We start from the raw sequence: 19,529 nt of genomic DNA, 5'->3' as shown, positions 1-19,529 counted from the left end.
TTTTGTTCAGAAACCAGAATTTTAGAACTTGAAGAACCACCTCATTTTATAGAAGAGAAAATAATTCCAGAGAGGTTGAGAGACTTGCCCAAGGCTGCATCGGCAAAAACAGCACTTCTTCTGGCTCCTGGGTCCAAGCTTATTCCATTCGCTACATAATGTCTTACACTCCTAAAACTCTTTATAAACATGTGCTGTTTATTTTCATACCAATCATTGGTTGTATCAGTCAAAAGATATTTGTTGAGTGCCTATTCTATGCCAAGCCCTGGGCTTGGCACTACAGATAGAGGGGCCCCTCCTGGAGGCCACTGTCTATGTCACTGAAGCTTCAAACTGACTCAGTGTAGTCTGCATGGCAGAAGTTATTCCCATTAGACAGATTAGGAAACTGAGGTTCAGAATGATAAAGCAGCCCTTTTGAGGGCTTGCTGCAAATTATTATAGACCCAGAATTTGAGTCTAGTCTAGCAGAATTTCTGTGAACATTTCTGCATGTAATTAATGACATTTTGCTTGCACGCCACCTTTCCCAGCCAGCACCAAATTATAGTCCTTGCTGGTGCAGATGGATATTATGCCATCACTAACAAATGAGAGGCTCCAGGGGATCCTGCTAACGAGGACCGGCTGGCTGTCCCTTTAAGCCAATTCCTTATACTGGTACATCATGTACTGGTTAGTCCATGAAGGCAGATGTCAGTGAATGTTTGAAGCAGATGCCAATAAGGTGCTCCCAGCTCTCCTCTTGTTCCTAAAGTTCTTGAACATCAGTTATGTGCACACCCAGCCCTTGAATCCATGACCTCTATTTCTTTCTCTCTCTGGGTTTCTTGTTCAGATAGGCTTTCTCTATCTCATTGTCTTCTAAAGACAGCAGTCATCTTAAAATGCAGGAACTATATTCCTAGTCCAATGTTACCATTGGGCAATATTCAGAACATATCTGTTCTCAAGCTCTAACTCCCCAAATTCTTTGGATCCATTCACTTAAACTCAGCCCTAAGAAAAATTTGTAGAAATAATTAACCTCCAAATGTCTTGAAGGCTTCAGAGCTTGTAACTAGTTTATACAGTCTGCCTGGGCAGGGGATAGGCTTCATGCTCTTGGTGTCTTTCACAGCCCATGTACAAGCAGACGCTTAGCCAGGTGTGCTGGCTGGCTGACTGGTGTTCTCATCAGTCTAGGATGTTCTTCCCTGGCTCTCTCACCTCTGCTCTCCACATCGCTGGGCGGTGAAAACACAGATAGGTGAGCCCTGAACCCTCCAGAAGTCTGCTTCCCCATGACACTGGTGACCAGTAAAATGAAAAGGTGGAACAAAGATGTTGAGTCACAGAAATGAAACCCAGGCAACCAGCCTAGAAGAAACACTCCAAAATATTCATTAAGCGCTTTGTTTTCTGTTCATCTGACATCTTGTAAATGCTTTTTGAATTAAAGATGATAACAGGCCTTTCCATTTTTCAAGTTTGGCTGTTAATTCTGAAATCCCACCAGGAGTTTGGGATTTTTAACCTTAAAACTCTTGCTGTCCCCCACTTGTGCCCCCATCGGCTACAGTAGCTGATAAAAGGGCAAGGAACTCCCGGTTGTTCAATTTGCATTTGAGGAAATGGAGGGGTTCAGGACTTAGCAAGGTCACCGCCTGGTGTGAGGGTCCCCTGAAGACGATAGGGGTTGGAAGTCCCAGGTCATGGCTCCCTCTCTGTCTGACCTCATGAGCGCCTGCCTTAGGATGACTGGTTAAAACATAATTTTCTGAAAACAGTGCTCTCTCTGGGGCAGAATCCATGTCTCATTTACTTTGTCAGCACCTCATAGTGTGCAGTCTGACACTTTAAGAACAGGTGAATCTCCTCTAAGAAAAAGGTACATACCAAATTCTAGCTAAATTTAGTGCCATGGTCTCCAGATTTTCTATAGAAAAAGGGAATTAACTTGTATTGTGTGTTTACAGTTTTCCAGGCTGGATTTTATTTAGCCCTCACACTGTGGAAGGTTAACCCTTACCCCATGTGGTTGGTAGCATTGAGCTATTTTACCAAAGTGGGGAGGAGGACTCTCTGTGGCTCAGCCCCCTCTACTTCCCTTCCTGCTACCCCAGGTGGCTCCAAGGGGACTCTTGGGAACTCAGTTTGAAGACCACAAACAGCCACAGGTCCCGGGCAAGCCATACCTGGTTTCCCCAGTGTCCTTGCTTATAATGGAGGGATTGAATTCACTGATCTGCAGGCCCCTCTGTGTAGCTTTGACAGTCAATCCTGCTCTGTGACAGGGAAGCTGGAGGAAGAACAGCGTGGAGCTAAGGTGTTGGGAACCACTACTAACGGAAGAGCAATCAGAAATGGTAATGGTGATAAAACTTCTCCAGAATGATCCCCCAGGGGTCTCCAAGCTTATTGGAACGCAGCCATGTCTGTGTACATTAGCTTACACATTGACTGTGGCTCCTTTCACACTGCAAAGGATATTGTGAGTAGTTGTCACAGAGATGGCACAGCCAGCAAAGACTGAAATACTGTCTGACCCTTGAAAGAAAAAGTTTGCCAGCCTCTACTCCAGAATGCAAAATCGGGTTTCACATATTAAAATAAATGGAGGTCCACCTGGAAAAATATTTGAATCCTCATTTTATCAGCACCTTTGGGGACCCAGTCTTCTGCCCCCCCACCACTCCTAGTCATTTTGTTCGTTTGCCGTAATTATGTATGTTCAAGGAAAAGAATGCATTATGATCCATAAGTAAGTTGTGAAGAGCATAGGGCAAGAATCGAATATCTTAGTTGTCCTTACACATAATCCACCCATTTGGGGCTTATCTGGGTTACCTTCCGCTATCTCCCCTCCACCCTGGCGAGTGGTGAGCACAGTGCAGGAGTTCAGCATAGCAGGCCTGGCACAAGACTGCCTGGACTTGGATCCTGGCCCTGCTCCTTACCAGCTAGGGGATCTTGGGCAGTTTGCTCAGTCTCCCTGTGGCTCTACTTTCCTGTCAGTAAAATGGGGATGAGGTACTAATAGTATCTTATTTTCAAGGGCCCTTGAGAATATTAAACAAGATGCTGCATGTCATGCCCTTGGAAAGGTGATTGGCACATAGTAGGTGCCTAATAAATGTTAGCTACTCCAGATTGAGTATCCCTTATTGGAAATGCTTGGGAATCAAGATATTTCAGATTTTTTTTTCTTTTGATTTTGGGATATTTACATTATATACTTACTGGTTATGCATTCCTAATCCAAAAATCCCAAATACTCCAATGAACATTTCTTTTGTGAGTCATGTCAGTGCTCACAAAGTTTTGGATTTTGGAGCATTTTGGATTTGGGATTTTTGGATTAGAGACGCTCAGCATGTATATGTAAAGCGTTTAGAACCACGTCTGGCTTGTGGCGACTGCTCCGTAAATATTAGTTATTGTTATTGTTACACAGCAGAGGAGGTGGCAGTAGTTGTTGGTTGAAGTGCCTGTGCCTGGCAGTCTCCTGCCGACTCTACTCAGCAGCATGTCTATGTTAAGAGCCAAGCAGGGAAAGAATATGTGAGTAAATTTGCTGCAGACAAAGAAGAACAAGCCAGGTGTCTGAGAATCCTATGATTGTTGGGCTTTCACACCATATCCCTCCACTGGAGGAACGGAGTCAGGCTTCGTTGTGTGACAGTTCCACCGTGGGAGAGATCAGAGAGGGGTAGGGCCCCACGGCGCTCCCGTGACTTCAGATGGAGACTCCTGACTCTGAAAATGCCAAGTCTTTAGCTCTGTCCCTTTCCCCATGGGTGGGCGTTAGCCATTATCAATGATTCATTACAAGTTTCCATTCCAACCTGAAGATGGTTGCTAGTGGGAGAGCAAACTCTCTACCCTTCCTGGCACAGCAGCAAGGCGGGGGAAACACCAAGCCATTTGCTCCCTTGTCTGGCCAGTCAGAAAAACTGCATGCTTGACATTTTGCTTTTATTGGCTGAGGATGAGGTTGCTAAGCAACTTCCTTACCTTGGTAAGAATTCTGTAGTTCTAAGTTCCCGGGCTTTTGTGTCCCCTTTCTCAGTAAGTCTCTCTCTCTCTCTCTCTCTCTCTCTCTCTCTCACACACACACACACACACACACACACACACACGTGCGCGCGCACGCACGCAATTCATTGTTTAGAGATTGTGGTTCTGGTAAACATCAGGGACATTGATTTCTTATGCAAATAGTTTCTGTTGATAAACTCTATACCTAGTTATATACATTAACAAAAACTTAATGGACCCATGGTCTCAGGAGCTCTCAGCAGTCCTCTGAGATGGGCCTATTTGTCTCAATTTATGACTGAGGAACTGCAGTTTACAGAGGTCATGTTCCTTGCTCAAATTTACATAGCTGGAAAGCAGCAGAGCCTCGAGTTCAACCCAGAACTCTTGGACTTTGGAGCTCCTGTCTCCTCCTTAGTCCTGCAGCCCTGAAGCCTAGTGCCATCAATGCACACAGGGACTTTTGGAGTCATCCTAGAGTCATGCACTGTCTGGATTCCCCTTGCAGTGTGGCTCCTGGTGACACTTGGCACCTTTAATTGGAATGCCGAGTGGTTTGAAGGCCTGACATGGTCCGGTTGATGATGACAGGTGCCCCTCAGCACCCGGTCCAGACGCAGGCCATTCCAGACCACCAAGACCTGCACTTCTTTCTTTTCAATGCCAATAAGCCATGTCCTACCCAATGCTCATGAAACATTCGTGCTGGAAGGGATCTTACGGGTCACTGAGTGCCCTCCTTACTGGGGAAATGAGGCCCAGGAGTATGCAATGCTATGCTTGGGTATGTTGCCAGGAGAGAAGAAAACCTTTTGAGGAACTCCACTAGCGCTTTCTCATCAGGTAAGGTATTTTGTAATAAAATCATTGCCTGAGCAAAGAGAATGAACTCTGCAGAATACAGACTTGGGGCATTTTCCAGGCATCTGGGCAGTGGGCCTGGCATAGGAGGCTGGAAGATCAAGAGGGCACAGGGGAAGGCGGGGAGCAAGCTTCATGGGATGCTGGGGCCAGGGGTCATGCCACAGTATGAGTTGGGCTGAGAGACTGGATCAGGCCATTTCTCCTGCTGGTATCTTGTGCTATAAGATACCTCAAACTAGGTAATTTATAAATAATAGAAATTTATTGCTCACAGTTCTGGAGACTTGAAAATTCAGGATCAAGGCACAAGGGGTTTAGTGTCTGGTGAGGGCCACTCTCTGCCTCCAAGATGGTGCCTCACAGGATGGAAGGAACAGAAAAATGGACAAATGGTGCACCCTCTCAAGCAGAAGAGAGGAAAGAGCCAGGCAGTTCTCTGAAGTTCTCTTTTATGAGGACATTAATCCCATTTATGAGGGTGGAGCCCTCATGGCCTGCTCACTTCCAAAAGGCCCCACCTCTTACTGCTCTCCTATGGTTTAAATTCCAACACAAATTTTGGAGGGACACATGCATCCAAATCATTGTAAGGACCAAAAGGAAAAATTAGAGAAAACCTTGACTTCATATTTGGACTAGACTTGCCCTAGGTTGAGGGATAGACAGAGCCTACCCTGGATCAATTTGCAGTAAACATCATTCATCCTTCAAACAGGAGCCTGCCTACTTTCAGCTAGTGCTGAAGGGAAACCTTCAGTTTTCTACCTAGTTCAGAGCTTAACCAGAAGGCTGGGTGAGGAAGGAAGAGAAATAAGATATAATCAGGTGTATGGAAAACTGGTGCCTTTTGGTACTTGCTGTAGTTTCCATGGGGCTGTGAAAAAAAAAAAGAAGTGAGAAAGGCTGACAAAAACATCACGGACAGGTATGCATTAGTGTCTATTTGGGAGAATAGATTAATTTTCCATTGAGAAACACTTTTGTCATAAAAGTTATTATTTTTCATCTTGTCTAAAAGCAAAGCTATTTACTTCTAAGAACTACTGGGCCTTTGTAAAAGGCAAAGAACTAAAATGCATTTGTCTAAGATGTATTTGTCTTTTTAAATTCTATTTTATTTTTTAAAAAGTAGTTATAAAATAGCCCACCTCTTCTGGGTCATTGACTCAACAGAAATAAGCCACGTTTTAAAGGCCGTTAAAAACCAAACTTTAACTCATTATATCATTATATCTCAACAATGTACCATTCTCACCACTGCACTAAGTAGTCAAATTGCCTCATGTTTTATTAATAATGACGAAAACACAAAAATGTACTTTAAATTTCAAATCACTTTCATATCCTTATCACATTTTATTTTTGAAACAACTCATGAGTTCTTCAAAGTCCATATTTGTATATTTTTGTGCAGGTTGATGTTTCTTAAACATCGTTTCTTTGCATACTATTTTCATGATATTTTATATATCCTCTGTACTTAGACTTTTTCTTAAATCAATTTACTCTTTTCAAGAAAGCTTAAATAGCTTTCTTTAGGAAGATAATTTTATAACAAAAAAGGAGAGCTCAGTCACTCCCTATAAGCAAAAGGAAACAGAAAACATAAATATAAAATGATTAATTTTTTAAAGTTTGTCAACATATCACTTAAAATGCCCGTTGTCACTGGTGGCAGAGGGTCCGCACCCCGGAACTGTTGGGTTAATGAGTGTGTGAAGCAAACTCTTTCTCTCGTCTGTCCCCTTGGTCTAGCCCTGGTGTCAGGCTTTGGTTCTTGACCCTGGGAGTAAAGAAATAGAAGGCGCAGTCTCTCTATCTGTTTAAAGCACAGTAAGAAGGAAAGTTGCAGGGTCATCTGGTCTGTTGAGAAACAGGTTCCTTCAGATAGCTTGGTCATGGGGAGGGACAGCTGCCTTCCCAGTGGAGTTTATGGCTCCTCGTCCATTGAGTCAGGGCTGGCTCCTAACTCACCTGTCACACTTTATCTTAGCAACAGACTCAAGGTATACATTAGCCTCGTTAAATGTCAGAGCCCCCAGGGCCTTGGAAGAGTCTAAAACTGCTCTTTTCAATTAGTGGCCATCTGAAAAGAGTCTTGGTTTTTTTGGCTTTAGTTCTTGAGTGCTGCCCTCTTTTCTCTCCTTCAGATGAACTTTCAGCTGGAGATCACTTCAGAATTGAGTCATCTCGTACTCTTGGTGCAGATGGCTCTCCAATCTCTGCTGTCCTTGACAGCAAACACAGAGGAAAGCGGGGGTTTTGGATTGACAATTCGAATTGAGGCTTTGCCAGTTACTACCTGGGCAGTGCCATATACTCTGAAAGAGATGGAGAAACACAACTGGGCCTGTTTTTTTCCTTTTTGTTTAGAGGAAAGACAGGGGAATAAACAAATATGGTGATGCAGCATAACAAATGCAAGATATGAGTAAGTACAGACAGTTTTAGAAAACAAAAAAAGGGCAGCAAACCAGACCAGGAACACCAGGAAAAGCTTCCTGGAGGAGGTGGTACTTGAGTTAGACCTTGAAGGATGAATAAGAGCATCTAGACAATGGAGGCAGAGGGAAGTCATCTTGAAACTGAGAATGGTTTGCAGTTAGATGGAGCCTTAAGGTTCTCATCTGCAAAAGGCTGAAATGACTTCATAGGCTTATGGTCAAGATAAAGTTATGGAAACTGCCTGATGCTATTGAGGACACATAATAAATATTTGAGTTACTCATTTTAACCCTTTGCCACTCCCCTGTGGGCCCGCAGCCTGTTTCCTCCCTGGTTGTAGTACTTAAGACATGGGGTATTGGAACTTACCTGTTTATGAGGCAATTGTCCCTGATAGGCCGAAGCCCCATAGGTAAAATGACAAGAGGGTCGCAGCTTCCTTGGAGTGACTTCTTTCCTCAAGTAGCCCTTAACTAAGCTAGCAAAAGCTCCAACAGAAACTGCAGGTTGACATCTTTTTCCAGTGCGATATTTATGTTTAGGAGTAGTTTCACAGTTGTATTTCTGACACTTCCTGCTCTCCTCCAAAACTTGAAGGAAGCAAGCTCCTCCCAGCATCCTGCTCCTAACACTACACTTAGCACTCACTGAGGTTGCCCAAAGGCTTAGGACGGTGCCTTGATGTAGCAGGCCCTCAAGAAGTACTTGTTGGATGAATAGTGAGCCACATAACGTCAGGTATATGACTTCCTCCACTCCATATCACACCTGTTTGGCAAGGTGTCTGACCCACAGTAGGCATCCGAGAGTGGGGTAGCTTCTGCAGCAGCCCATGCTTACTCAGCACTTAATCCTCTCGCTTTCTATCCATGGCATGGGTGCCATGGGTGTGTCACATGCAGCTACTGTACACAGGGCTTCTTCGCATCTGTTCTTGCATGCTACCTGCATAGGGATCTAGTGATGTGACCCACGGTGGGCTGCCCTGTGGTGTTCTCTAGTCTCTGCTTTGCTGCCACACCTCCTAAAGCTTATAGCTCCTCTCTTGTGGAGAGAATGTTCCATGTGGGGCTCTCAAGATGACAGGAGGCCCCTCTACTGTTTCATCTCGAGTTTGCTTTTGACTATAGGGGAATATGGGCTCAATTTATTGGAAGAAAGTGGTATTGATGACCTCCTCGCCCAGACCCTGTTCCACAGACGTTTGTGGGTGCAGCATTCTCTTCTCAGAGGCAGAAATGGTCTCAGCAGACCTGCCTGCACTTGCCTTCCTGTGCTTCCTGGCCCTCTGTGGCCATAAAGCCATGCCTAGTCCATTCCAAGTCTCCCCTGAGTGCTAATTAACCCCATGCTATGGAGATGGACAGGACAAGAGCATCACATACAAAAAGCTTAAATAGATATAGGAAACCAGGGGTATGACACAGCCTCTGCCTTCCCCTGATGTCAGTGACTGTATGCTCTTCAGCTCTGAATCCCCAGCACCTGGCACCCTAATAAATGCTTGTTGCGTATAAATGAATGAATGAATCTCAGCTTTGCCCCAATTCTCAGAGCAGTGAGTTCTAGGCAGGGAATTCTGGAAACCTACTCACTCACTGTACCTGAGGTTTCGTATAGACTCACCTTCCCTGGCTGGCTGGCCCAGACCATAGTCACTCAGGCCAGGGCTTCTGGGCTGTGCCTCTTGTTCCACTGGCTGTGGATCCGGCATAGTCCAGAGTGGATTCAGGCTGGGCCCCAAAGAACTAAAACATTTATGTTTATTTCTGTCCTAGGGTGGGCCCTCTCCCCTCTGTGTCCCTCGATTCTCTTTATATCAACAGGATAGCGTAGGTGAGAGCAGCTAGGGCTCACAGGCATGTAGGCTAAAAGGAGGGGCAGGATACAGGAAAGAAAGGTGGGGCTGGGCCTCTGTCTCCACGGGGCCCCTTTCCGTGCCTCCCAGCCTCCGACCACCTATATTCTTCTTCTCCTTACAGGCTCCCCTGGCCACGCTGGCTCTACATCCATGAGCCCGTCGGCAGCCTTGTCCACAGGGAAACCAATGGACAGTCACCCCAGCTACACGGACACCCCAGTGAGTGCCCCACGGACTCTGAGTGCAGTGGGGACCCCTCTCAATGCCCTGGGCTCTCCATATCGAGTCATCACCTCTGCCATGGGCCCACCCACAGGAGCACTGGCAGCCCCTCCAGGAATCAACCTGGTTGCCCCACCCAGCTCTCAGGTAGGTGTTCTTCCTCTCCAAGGCCTTTCCAGCTGTCTTACCTGGTTTTACCCAGGCTGCTCCTGGAGCAGAACCAGCACTTAGCATGTGTGTAATGCATGCTTGCTGAAGGGGTTGGATGGTGTCTGCAGACGTCCCTCAGGCAGGGTCTTCATTGCGTGTGTCCTCAGGCTGGGCAGTCCTGAAGACCTGACGACTCCTCATGGTCCAGGAGACTGTGACCAAAAGGGACCCTCCCTTGTGGTTTTAGTAGTTTAACACTGGCTGGGATTTCAACATCTCTAGGGTGTTTGTGGACAACTCGCGTCAGCAGAGTGGACCCCTTTTATTCCTCTCAGTTCAATCATGAGCATTTATTTAGTCACCAAAGTGCCATGTACTCTTGTTAAAGGTAATGCAGAAATGACCAGGGTATGGTCACTGCTCTCCAGAAGCTTACAGCTGAGAGGAGAAATAGGCAGTGGACAGATTGAGAGCAAGGCACGCTATGTTACATGCTGTCTCTAAGACTGTGGGAAGTCGGGAAGGAAATTTTACCTACGTTAATTTCGAGTGCCTTCTGTCATGAAGGAGGAGAAGAGGTATGTGCGTGGTTCATGCTAGGTTGTTACTCTGCAGAGCCTATAGGATGGCCGGATGTCTTTACTTCATTCTATCAATGCCACACTGAGGTCATCACCTTTCCCCTCTTGTAGTGGTTGGCTATTGCTGCAATAATGCCGCATAACAAAAATCCTCAAACACTTATCTTCTCACTCATATGCCTACCTTAAGCTAGGATAGATGGATCTGCTTCAGATGGTGGGTGAGTGGGCTCAGCTGCAGGCTCATCATGTCCCATTGTAAAGGAGCAGCAGCTACCTGCAGCATGCTTTTCTCATGGTGTATCATAGACGTGCAAAAGTCCAAACCCAATCCAGAAAGCACAGTGAAGTCTCTGCTCAAATCATGCCCACTGATATTCCGTCAGCTTAAGAAAACCATATGACCGATTCCAACATTGATGGGGGAAGGAAGAAGGCTGTGTCTATACTAGGGGGAGGTACTACAGAGATATGATACAAAGAATATGAAGAATTAGAAGGAGTGAAGTATGAGGAACAATAATCCCATCTGCCACACCTTCTTCTTTCCCTGTGTAATAGCCAGGATCTCTGCTGCCTCAACTACCAGCACACCTAGAGGCAGAACTGGCAGGTTCTTGTGATGGCCAACTTTATGTGTCAACTTGACTGGGCCATAGGATGCCCTCATATTTGGTTAAACATTGTTCTGGGTGTTTCTGTGAGGGTGTTTTTGGATGAGATGAACATTTAAATAAGGTAGACTGAGTAAAGGAGTTTGTCCTCCCTAATGCGAGCGGGCATCATCCAATTAGTTGAAGATCTAAATAGAGCAAAAAAGCTCACCGTCCTCTGAGTAACAGGAAACTTTCCTGCCCAATGACCTTTGAACTGTGACATTATTTTTTTCCTGTCTCTGATCTTGAACTGAAGCATTTGCTCTTCCTGGGTCTCAAGCCTGCTGGCCTTTAGACTATGCCATGAGCTTTTTTGGGTCTCCAGCTTGCTGACTCACCCTGTGGATCCTGGGACTTGTCAGCCTCCATAATCATGTGAGACAATCACTTATAATAAAATTTTACACACACACACACACACACACACACACCCCTCCTATAGACTGTGTTTCTCTGGAGATCACTGACTAACACAGTCCCAAAGCGTCCTTTGAATGTAGTTTTGAAGAAGAGGCAAGGCTGCTCTTATGTCAGCATTTTCTGCTACTCCAGAGAGAACGTCAGTGACCATGCCTGGAGTATGAGACATCTCATATTCTAGGGGTCTGAAAGCAAATTCATGTGGAGTTATAGCATAGAGCCAGCAAGGACTTCAAAAATGTGTTGCTCCATAGATTAGATAATTTGGAGACGGCCTGAGAGATCAGCTAGTGTAGGTATTACAGGAGCTGGGGCCAGTCGGGTAACACAGGTGAGTGAATGAGAGGTGTGTAAGTGAATGAGGGCAGGTGTGGACTGTGGAGAGCTGCCCTGCTCCCTCAAAGCTGTTCAAAGACTTTTAAAGCATTCCTCAGGCCAAATAAACTACTTTCTTGGGTCTAATTTGGCCAGTTATCGTCACCCCAGTTTCTGATCTTATGGTTCTTACCTGCAGGACTTTTTTCAGAGTACACATTTCTCCCTCATCCCATATTTTGGCCCTTGTGAAGGTAGCAAAAGCCCCACAGGGGATCCTCACTGCCCTATTCCTGCTCAAGTGAGGATCACTCATTCTATCCAAATCCTTTCTTCCACAAATGAAGTAGCAGGACTTGGGGAGCCCAAGTGACTTGTCCAGCTTCACACAGCCAGTCAAAAACAGAGCCACAGTGAGGACCTGTCCCCTGGCCTGCAGCCCTGTGTTCACAACTCTGCATTTGCCTAATGCTGTGATATATGCTGACTTGCACAGTGATCCCAAGATCTTCCTACTGGGTACCAAGGATTAAAAGATGGATAATCAGTGCTCCCAAGGAATCTTATGGGAGAGGTGGCCACATGATGCAGATACACTGAACCTGGGTGCTGCATGTGTGCTGTCATAGACGCAGGAGCAGATCTGAAGGGAGCAAAGAGAGGGACTGTAAATTGCTCAGTGTATATTCCTTGACCCCGGTGAGAGGGTAAAAGTGCTCAGAGGAGTGGGGATGGGGAAGCAGCAGGGGTGTACGTGCATTTATGCCACTCCTACCTACTGTAATCATCAGGGCCGTTGATACCCTATGCTTCATAATGTGTGAAGTTGCCTTATTCCCTTTCTTTCCTGTGAACAGAGTTCAGGAAGGCCAGTAAAATCTGGTAGTTAGCGACAGAAAGTACATTGAAGTTTTGGGATGAAAGTACAGTTTTGCAAAGGCATTGACATCCATCCCAGTAACTATTTATGTGGACCTACTATGCATCAGGTTCTAAATGATACTGTCCTAAGTTTTAGGGATAAGCACAGAATAAGGTGGGCAAAGTTTGTACTGTCATGGCACTTACACAGTAGCAGGCAGGAAAGACAAAAGCCTAAGGAATAAACAAGATAGTTTCAAATAAAAATCATAGAATCTAAAAAGAAATAAAATAGGGGGAGGTGGTAGACAGATCCTGTGGGTAGGAATTGGGCGAGGCACCATCCCTCTAAGGCCGCTTTTAGCAACCACACTCAAGTCTGATTGAGCCAAGCCTGGCTAGTCAATTCATCCTTAGAGCTGTGTGAGTAGCAGGGCCACTATTCCTGGACCGTATGTCTGTACAGAGGGATTGGGGTTGAAAGGTCAGATGGAAGCTTTGGTCCTGGCCAACTGGGCTGTGTGCAGAGGCCAAGGCCAAGTTTGGCTTTGGGAAGCTATATTAAGCTTGCCAAGTGCTGGAGAAGCTCAACAGCCTGGGACCCTGAGCAGTGTTCTGGGCTTGGGCTCCCGAACCACAAAGCAGCAAAGCTTTGCCCAGTTAACGAGACGACACCGGACCAAAGGCCTTGGTATTAGCTACAGTGAGCTGGACCCTGTGGATCATCTGGGCAGATTGTTAATATGCACCCTGCCTGCCTTGCCCAGGACTGGGCTGAGAGGGATTCATGATGGAGGGGTGTTCATTCTGTGACCTGGGTCTTGGGTAAGTACGATTTGGGGGTGTGGGGAGGAGGAAGTGTCTAGGGGTGGGGGCAGCAGGCAGGGCCAGTCTCCTACTCTGTGATCTGTCATTTCATTGTTTGAGCTTCTCTTTTTGCAGCTGTTGGATTTTTTATCTTGAGGAGGAAAGAGATCAGAACTGGTACGAGGAAGGCAGGAATTGTGTAATCTTTTGCAAACCACTGTAACTTGTTTCTGTCTCAGTTTCCTTTTCTTTATTGTGAGGTTACAAATATTTGCCCTGACTACCCTACAGGGATTTTTTTAAAGGATATCAAAGGAGATGTGCATTTAAAAATCACTTCTCAAGGTGTGCATTGCTCTATAGCAGTAACTTGGTATTATTATGATTATTCCCAGGTGATAGTATTATACACTTAGGTAATTCAGGTGTACGTGTTTCTGAAAGGTTCTAGAGAAAGTCATTTCAACAAACATTTATTGAACCAGGCCCAGAACTGGGCATTGAAGATACCAAAATTGTGTATGTGATTCAATCCCTGGTCTGGGGAGCATCTAAGTGGAGTGATGCAATTTCTAAAGACATCAGTATATAATTGGGAAGATATTTATGTACTTTTTAGATAATGTGATCTAGGAAACATTTCTCTCTCTCTCCCTCCCTCCCTCTCTCTGTGTGTGTGTGTGTGCGTGCATGTGTGCGCATATGTGCGTGTGCGTGCGTGTGTGCGTGTGCGCGTGTGTGCATGCACATGTGTGTGCGTGCGTGTGTGTGCACGTGTGTGTGTACGTGTGTGTGTGTGCGTGTGTGTGTGCGCGTGTGTGTATGTATACTGCATATTTGTCAGCATGATGTCTGCTGGCTGGACTCTGAAGTGGGCCTCACAGATCTTTGGGATACTGCTCTTTTTCTCCCCTCCTGAACTCTGCAGCTGACCTGGGTTCTATCACTGCTAATTTCTGCTTAGGTATTTATTGATAACTGAATTACTATCCTCTTAAGTCTGTTTGCATTTTTATAGAAAATAAGTAAAAATTGCAAATGTTAGAATTGGTATAGACTTTAAAGTTCATCTAGTCTGATGATTTTAAAAAATAAAGTCATAAAGTCTTTTCTTCAGATGAAAGCATATTTGGAAACCTAATATACACATAAGACAAAAGCAGATCTGGTTGAGCCAGCAACAAAAGACTTGAAGCTTCAACCTCTCTGCCCGCCAACAATACACACACTCACCTAGATATGAGGAAACAGTCTTTGCTAAGTGAAGTGATCTGATTAAGATGGCATGGCTAGGAAGTGGCAGGTTTAGATCAAACCCAGGTTGGAGGTCCAGGCTTATTACCCCTTATGACAAAGGCCCTAACTAGATTAAGGCTGTGCCAGTAGAAGGATTCTGCGTCCTGGAACAGGAGCGCCTGCCTGCAGCCTAACCTTTGGTGGAAGGATTTGGGCTGAACACAGCTCAGAAATGCAGGACTCAATGTTCAAGGATGGCTCCAGAAGCATCCAGAATGAATTTGGTCCCTGGCTGAGTCTGCAAAAGGGAAGACAATCCAGCAGACAAGTAATTTTCTTTCCTGTTCTCAGGGAGCAGTCGGCTTGCGTGCAGCAGCAGATAGGAGCTGCCTGGTGAATCCTGGCTCTAAAGTGCTGATTTCAGTAGACTGTTTCTAATGGAACAAGACAGCAGGGATTGGGGGACTTGGGGACCAGGCAGCTAATGGGTTTATGCTCTGATGGCTGCCTTTGATCTCATCTGCCATTGCTCTGAGCCCAAAACAAACCCCAAGCCAGCCAGAGAGATGGGGAGAGAAAACATCAACCCACCTGTCCCAACTGCTCCACCCGCCACCATCCACTCATGAAGAGGAGGAATGTTGGAGAGGGGCTGCTGGCTCCGACTGGGGAGAAAGTGCCTTAAAGCAATTATGTTCCTCTAGGGGCTCCTGCCAAGGAGGTGGGGAAGGAAGCTGCTAGGGCAGGTGGGGATTGAGGACCGCCTGTCACCCAAGGCAGACAAGGTGGTAAAGGAGGAATGATGGTTTAGAATCCAGGATCCTGGTGTTCTAGCTCCAAGCAGTCAGGCCTGGCAAGGTACCTAACCTGGTGTCCGGGCAGGTGCAATAGCCTTCGTGTCTCCTTCAATCTTTCCTGATGCTCTGCCTCATTTACTGCACTGAGGTAGTTTCAGGTCATTATTTCTCTGCTCCAAACCTCTAGTAGCTGCCTGTTGCTTCCCAAACTAAATCCATTCTCCTGTCCAGGCAATTCAGCTTCTAGGCTCTGTCATAGCCCACTTCTCAGCATCATCTCCCATCCATCCACCAGCCATGTTCGCTCCACAAACACTTGGGCTTCCCTCTAGGCCTCTGCTCCCAAAGCTTTCTGCCCATCACTAGCCCATCCAAAATCCTACCCAGTTTTGAAGGCTGTCCAGTCCCAGCTTCCTTCATGAAATCTGCCCTGATCTCAACAGCATGTGATCTTTCCTTCCTAAATGATCCAAACTGCCTTTTAGTCTCATTAATGGCCAGATGCTTCAGGCAGTGCCTGCATCTCCCTCCTTCTTGGGTCTCCATATTATTTCTGAATAAACAAAGGAATAAACTGACTTTAAGTCTCAATGTCCTTATCTGTAAATAGGAAGACCTCTAAGGGCTGCTGTGAGGATTACATAATTAATTAGCAATGGGCAAGCTTTCTGAGGACGGTAGCAACGGCAGTCATTACCCTCTGTGGTTTCTTACAGCTGCAGGCTGTGGCAGTGGAGCTGGTCCTGCTGGAGATAGGGACAGGAGGAGAAGGAAGGGCGAGATCCCCTTGAGCCTCAGGTGACGGTGGTTTCTTCCTTCTTCCCATGACTTTTCTTGTCCATCTGAGGACTTGGGGTTGGAGCCATGGTCAGCTAGAGGGCTATCTCTGTGGGGTCATCTGACCTAAAATTCTTCCATTTCATCAGTTGGATCCAGGTGCTTATCTGTTTCTTTGAGGCCCTTGAGGAAAGTTATTGCCTAGTAGTCACACTACGGCAGTGGTTCTTGACCCTGGCTGCACATGAGCGTTATCTGGTGAAATTAAAGAAATGCCAAAGCTGGCTGAGTGCAGTGGCTCACGCCTGTAATCCCAGCACTTTGGGAGGCTGAGGTGGGCAGATTGCCTGAAGTCAGGAGTTCAAGACCCATCTGGCCAACATGGTGAAACCCTGTCTCTACTAAAAATACAAAAAAAAAAAAAAAAATTAGCTGGCATGGTGTCATGTGCCTGTAATTCTAGCTGCTCGGGAGGCTGAGGCAGGGGAAAGGTTGCTTGAGCCAGGGAGATGGAGGTTGCAGTGAGCCAGAGATCATGCCACTGTACTCTAGCCTGGATGACAGAGGGAGACTCCATCTCAGGGAGAAAAAAAAAAAGAAAGAAAGAAATGCTGGAGCGAAGGTCCTACCTGAGACTCATGGAATCAGAATCTCAAGACATGGGGTCCATGTTTTTCTTCAAAGCTCCCAGAGTTGAGAACCTATGAAAACAAAATGCTGGTTACAAGTTCCAGATGTCTCATAGCCTTCTGTAAAAAGGGGGTGGTGCAGGAAGAAGGAGAGAATTCTTCGATCACATATGTAGTCATTTATTATGCAAATTAATTTTTAAAAATTAATAGTGATGTTGATTTCCAAACAAAGCACCAAAGGCTGTGTCTTTTCTTCTTTGTATTCCTCACAACGTTTAACCGATAGCCCCTGTTTGCCTTCTGCGCTCAATAAATATTTGCTTAGTGAATTGAAAAAGCTAGTGAATTTAGAAGGAACCTAGTTTAGGCTCTGTGTAGTTTCTGCTTTATTGAACTTTTCTTCTGTCCCAAAGGCCTTGAATAGAGAGGAAAATCCTACCTTTGATTCAGTTTGAGAATTATTGTCACTTTGGTTAGGCAATATAATTTAAAATTCAGACCATGGGAAGTCAGTGGTTCCTAAGCCCTACACGTTTACCTCTACTGGTCGTGCGTACCCTGCACTACCTTCATGTCAACTTGCTTGTAAATGTTCTTATTTTCTTGTGCATGTTCTAACTCCCTGATGACATTGTACATTTTTGAGGAATGAGAGATACACTTTCTAGGTTTCTATTGCTGATTGGATCACTGGCTCAAATTTATTCAACTTACTTTCTTTGGTGAATACAAGACACTTAGCAGCAGTTCCTTAGGAATCTTCCCAAGAGCACTGGGAGACACAGAGGTGGTGGTGGGGAGCTGATGTTAACTTACAATAAGGGATTTATACAGCCATTCAGATCTACTGACTACTACATGCTGGGCTCCGTGAGGAAGGCGCTGAAACACAAGGCAGACACAGCCTCTGGCTCTACAGATTTTACAGTTTCACAGGAAGATAATCTATTACAAACAAGCTTAAAACAGAGATCTCAGGCTTTCTACCCAATTTGTGGTGCTACTGCAGTGATTTGGGTAGTCTGCGTTTTCAGGGTGCTTGCAGAGATGACCGTTACACATGTCCTTTTCCATTTCACTGCGAATTCCTTCCGGGTGTGTGCCTTTCCTTGCCTTTGTACCCCAGAGCCTGGCACAGTGTCTGGCATGCCAAGTGCCCAGGGAATGTCTGTTGATTGACTAATGAATGGATTTGCATTTTTTGCTTGGCTCTGTTAGAGTGTGAGTCTTTAGCCCGAGGGCCATAGCTCCTCCTGCAGCACGGCTGAATAGGCAGTCAATAGTTGATAAAAATTTAAAAATACACAGCTGACATTGTCCTAGGTGTGTAATTTGGCATGGATTTCTAGCTCAAATAAAACACATGAGTAAAATGAATAAAAGCAGAGAGACTCTAATGGAGTTGTGTTGTGATTTTTGGTTTATGTTTTAGCTTCTGGAAATAATTTTGTTCCTTTTATGACGCTTTTTTCCCTCCCTTAAGTTCATCTCACAGATAGGCAGTTTCAAATCCACACTTGGAAACTGTTTATTGAAATAGAACTTGTTTTTTCTTGAGTATGCCCTCGCTGCCTTAGGCCTTGGGGATTGAGTTTACTCTGGCTCTGTGCTTTACAGTATTTTTTTTCTCTTGCAGCTAAATGTGGTCAACAGTGTCAGCAGTTCAGAGGACATCAAGCCCTTAGCAGGGCTTCCCGGGATTGGAAACATGAACTACCCGTCCACCAGCCCTGGATCGCTGGTTAAACACATCTGTGCCATCTGTGGAGACAGATCCTCAGGTACACGCAGAAGCAGACAGCCCACTAACGTGCCCCAGAGAAGGGGTTGCTCACTGTCCCCAATGAAAGGAAAGTGTCCCTTTAGGATGGGCTAGATGGGAACCCGCCTGTACATTTCTGTCACTGCATTCACAGGCTACCGTCTGGATGAATTTAAAGTATGGCTTTATTTTTTGAGGGTGAGATTTACAGGAAACATTTCAGAAACCCCTCTCTGGAGTCACGTGATTACACATGTATCTGAGAGAGAGAAGCTGTTGTGATTATCAAGTATTTTTTCTGGGTATGGCGGCTCACACCTATAGTCCCAGCACTTTGGTGTAGTCCCAGCTACTTGGGAGGCTGAGGTGGGAGGATTGCTTGAGCCTGGGAAGTCAAGGCTGCAGTGAGCCATGATCATGCTACTGTATTCCAGCCTGGGTCACAGAGTGAGACCCCATCTCAAAAAAAAAAGTATTAAAAAAAAGTCTCCCAAATAAGCAATTGTAAAAATAATGTCCTAATGTACAGGATTTGAAAGAACTAGAAAACTGCAAAGAAAAAGTAAAAAATTACCCATAAGGTCCCCAAGAAAGATAAACCCTTTAATATTTTCGCATATCTCCTGCTATAGCATTCTGGGTTTTCAAGGTGTTTTTATAGGCAGGAACAAATGTGCTTTCACATTTACCTTTGATTCTCTTCTCCCTTCCTCAGTTCTTTCTTTCCTCTCCATTCTTTCTGTCCCATATTTTCCTCCCCACCAATTTTGAACACATCTGAATCTCCGATTTGACTATTTGAAGAATAATAAGAGGGGCAGGTTATTTTCTTTTCTATAGTTGTCCATGATGGCTAACTGAATATTTCCTTATCCTCTTACTGTCACCAAAGCCACTACAGAAAGTCACCCCACTGAAAGTTCCAGGCACCTAGAACTTACCTAGCTGAATGGCTGATGTTTGCTTGCTCTGAAAAAACACTTCCCACATCGTGCAGACTTGGCCATTGCCGTAACAGCACATCACCCATAGCCCAACTGAGTGTTTCTAGTTCAACTGAGCTGATTCTAGTTGAAAGTCTATGAGGTTCATTTAAATATTGAAAAGCCATGGGAATGAC

The 19,529-nt window shown here is 45.4% G+C and overlaps 1 protein-coding gene across 4 annotated transcripts in view; it reads left to right on the top strand.

Moving 5' to 3' along the window:
* Positions 1 to 19,529, top strand: part of RXRG (retinoid X receptor gamma) — a 195,545-nt gene that overhangs the window by 157,955 nt on the left and 18,061 nt on the right. For 3 of the 4 annotated variants that reach the window (XM_012468899.3, XM_064370839.1, XM_012468900.3), the window contains 2 exons: positions 9,315 to 9,562; positions 18,284 to 18,428. In XM_012468899.3, coding sequence (XP_012324322.1) covers positions 9,315 to 9,562; positions 18,284 to 18,428 — 393 coding nt within the window. Of the gene's footprint in view, positions 1 to 9,314; positions 9,563 to 12,928; positions 13,224 to 18,283; positions 18,429 to 19,529 lie in introns of those variants that run through there. The other variant, XM_012468901.2, reaches the window with a different exon arrangement.

Source organism: Aotus nancymaae, unplaced genomic scaffold (assembly GCF_030222135.1).
Source record: "Aotus nancymaae isolate 86718 unplaced genomic scaffold, 86718_ANA_hifiasm-v0.15.2.pri h1tg000108l, whole genome shotgun sequence".
In the NCBI taxonomy this organism is placed as follows: Eukaryota; Metazoa; Chordata; class Mammalia; order Primates; family Aotidae; genus Aotus; species Aotus nancymaae.
Note: the sequence above shows the minus strand (reverse complement) of the source record. Positions and strands in the feature narration are given on the sequence as shown.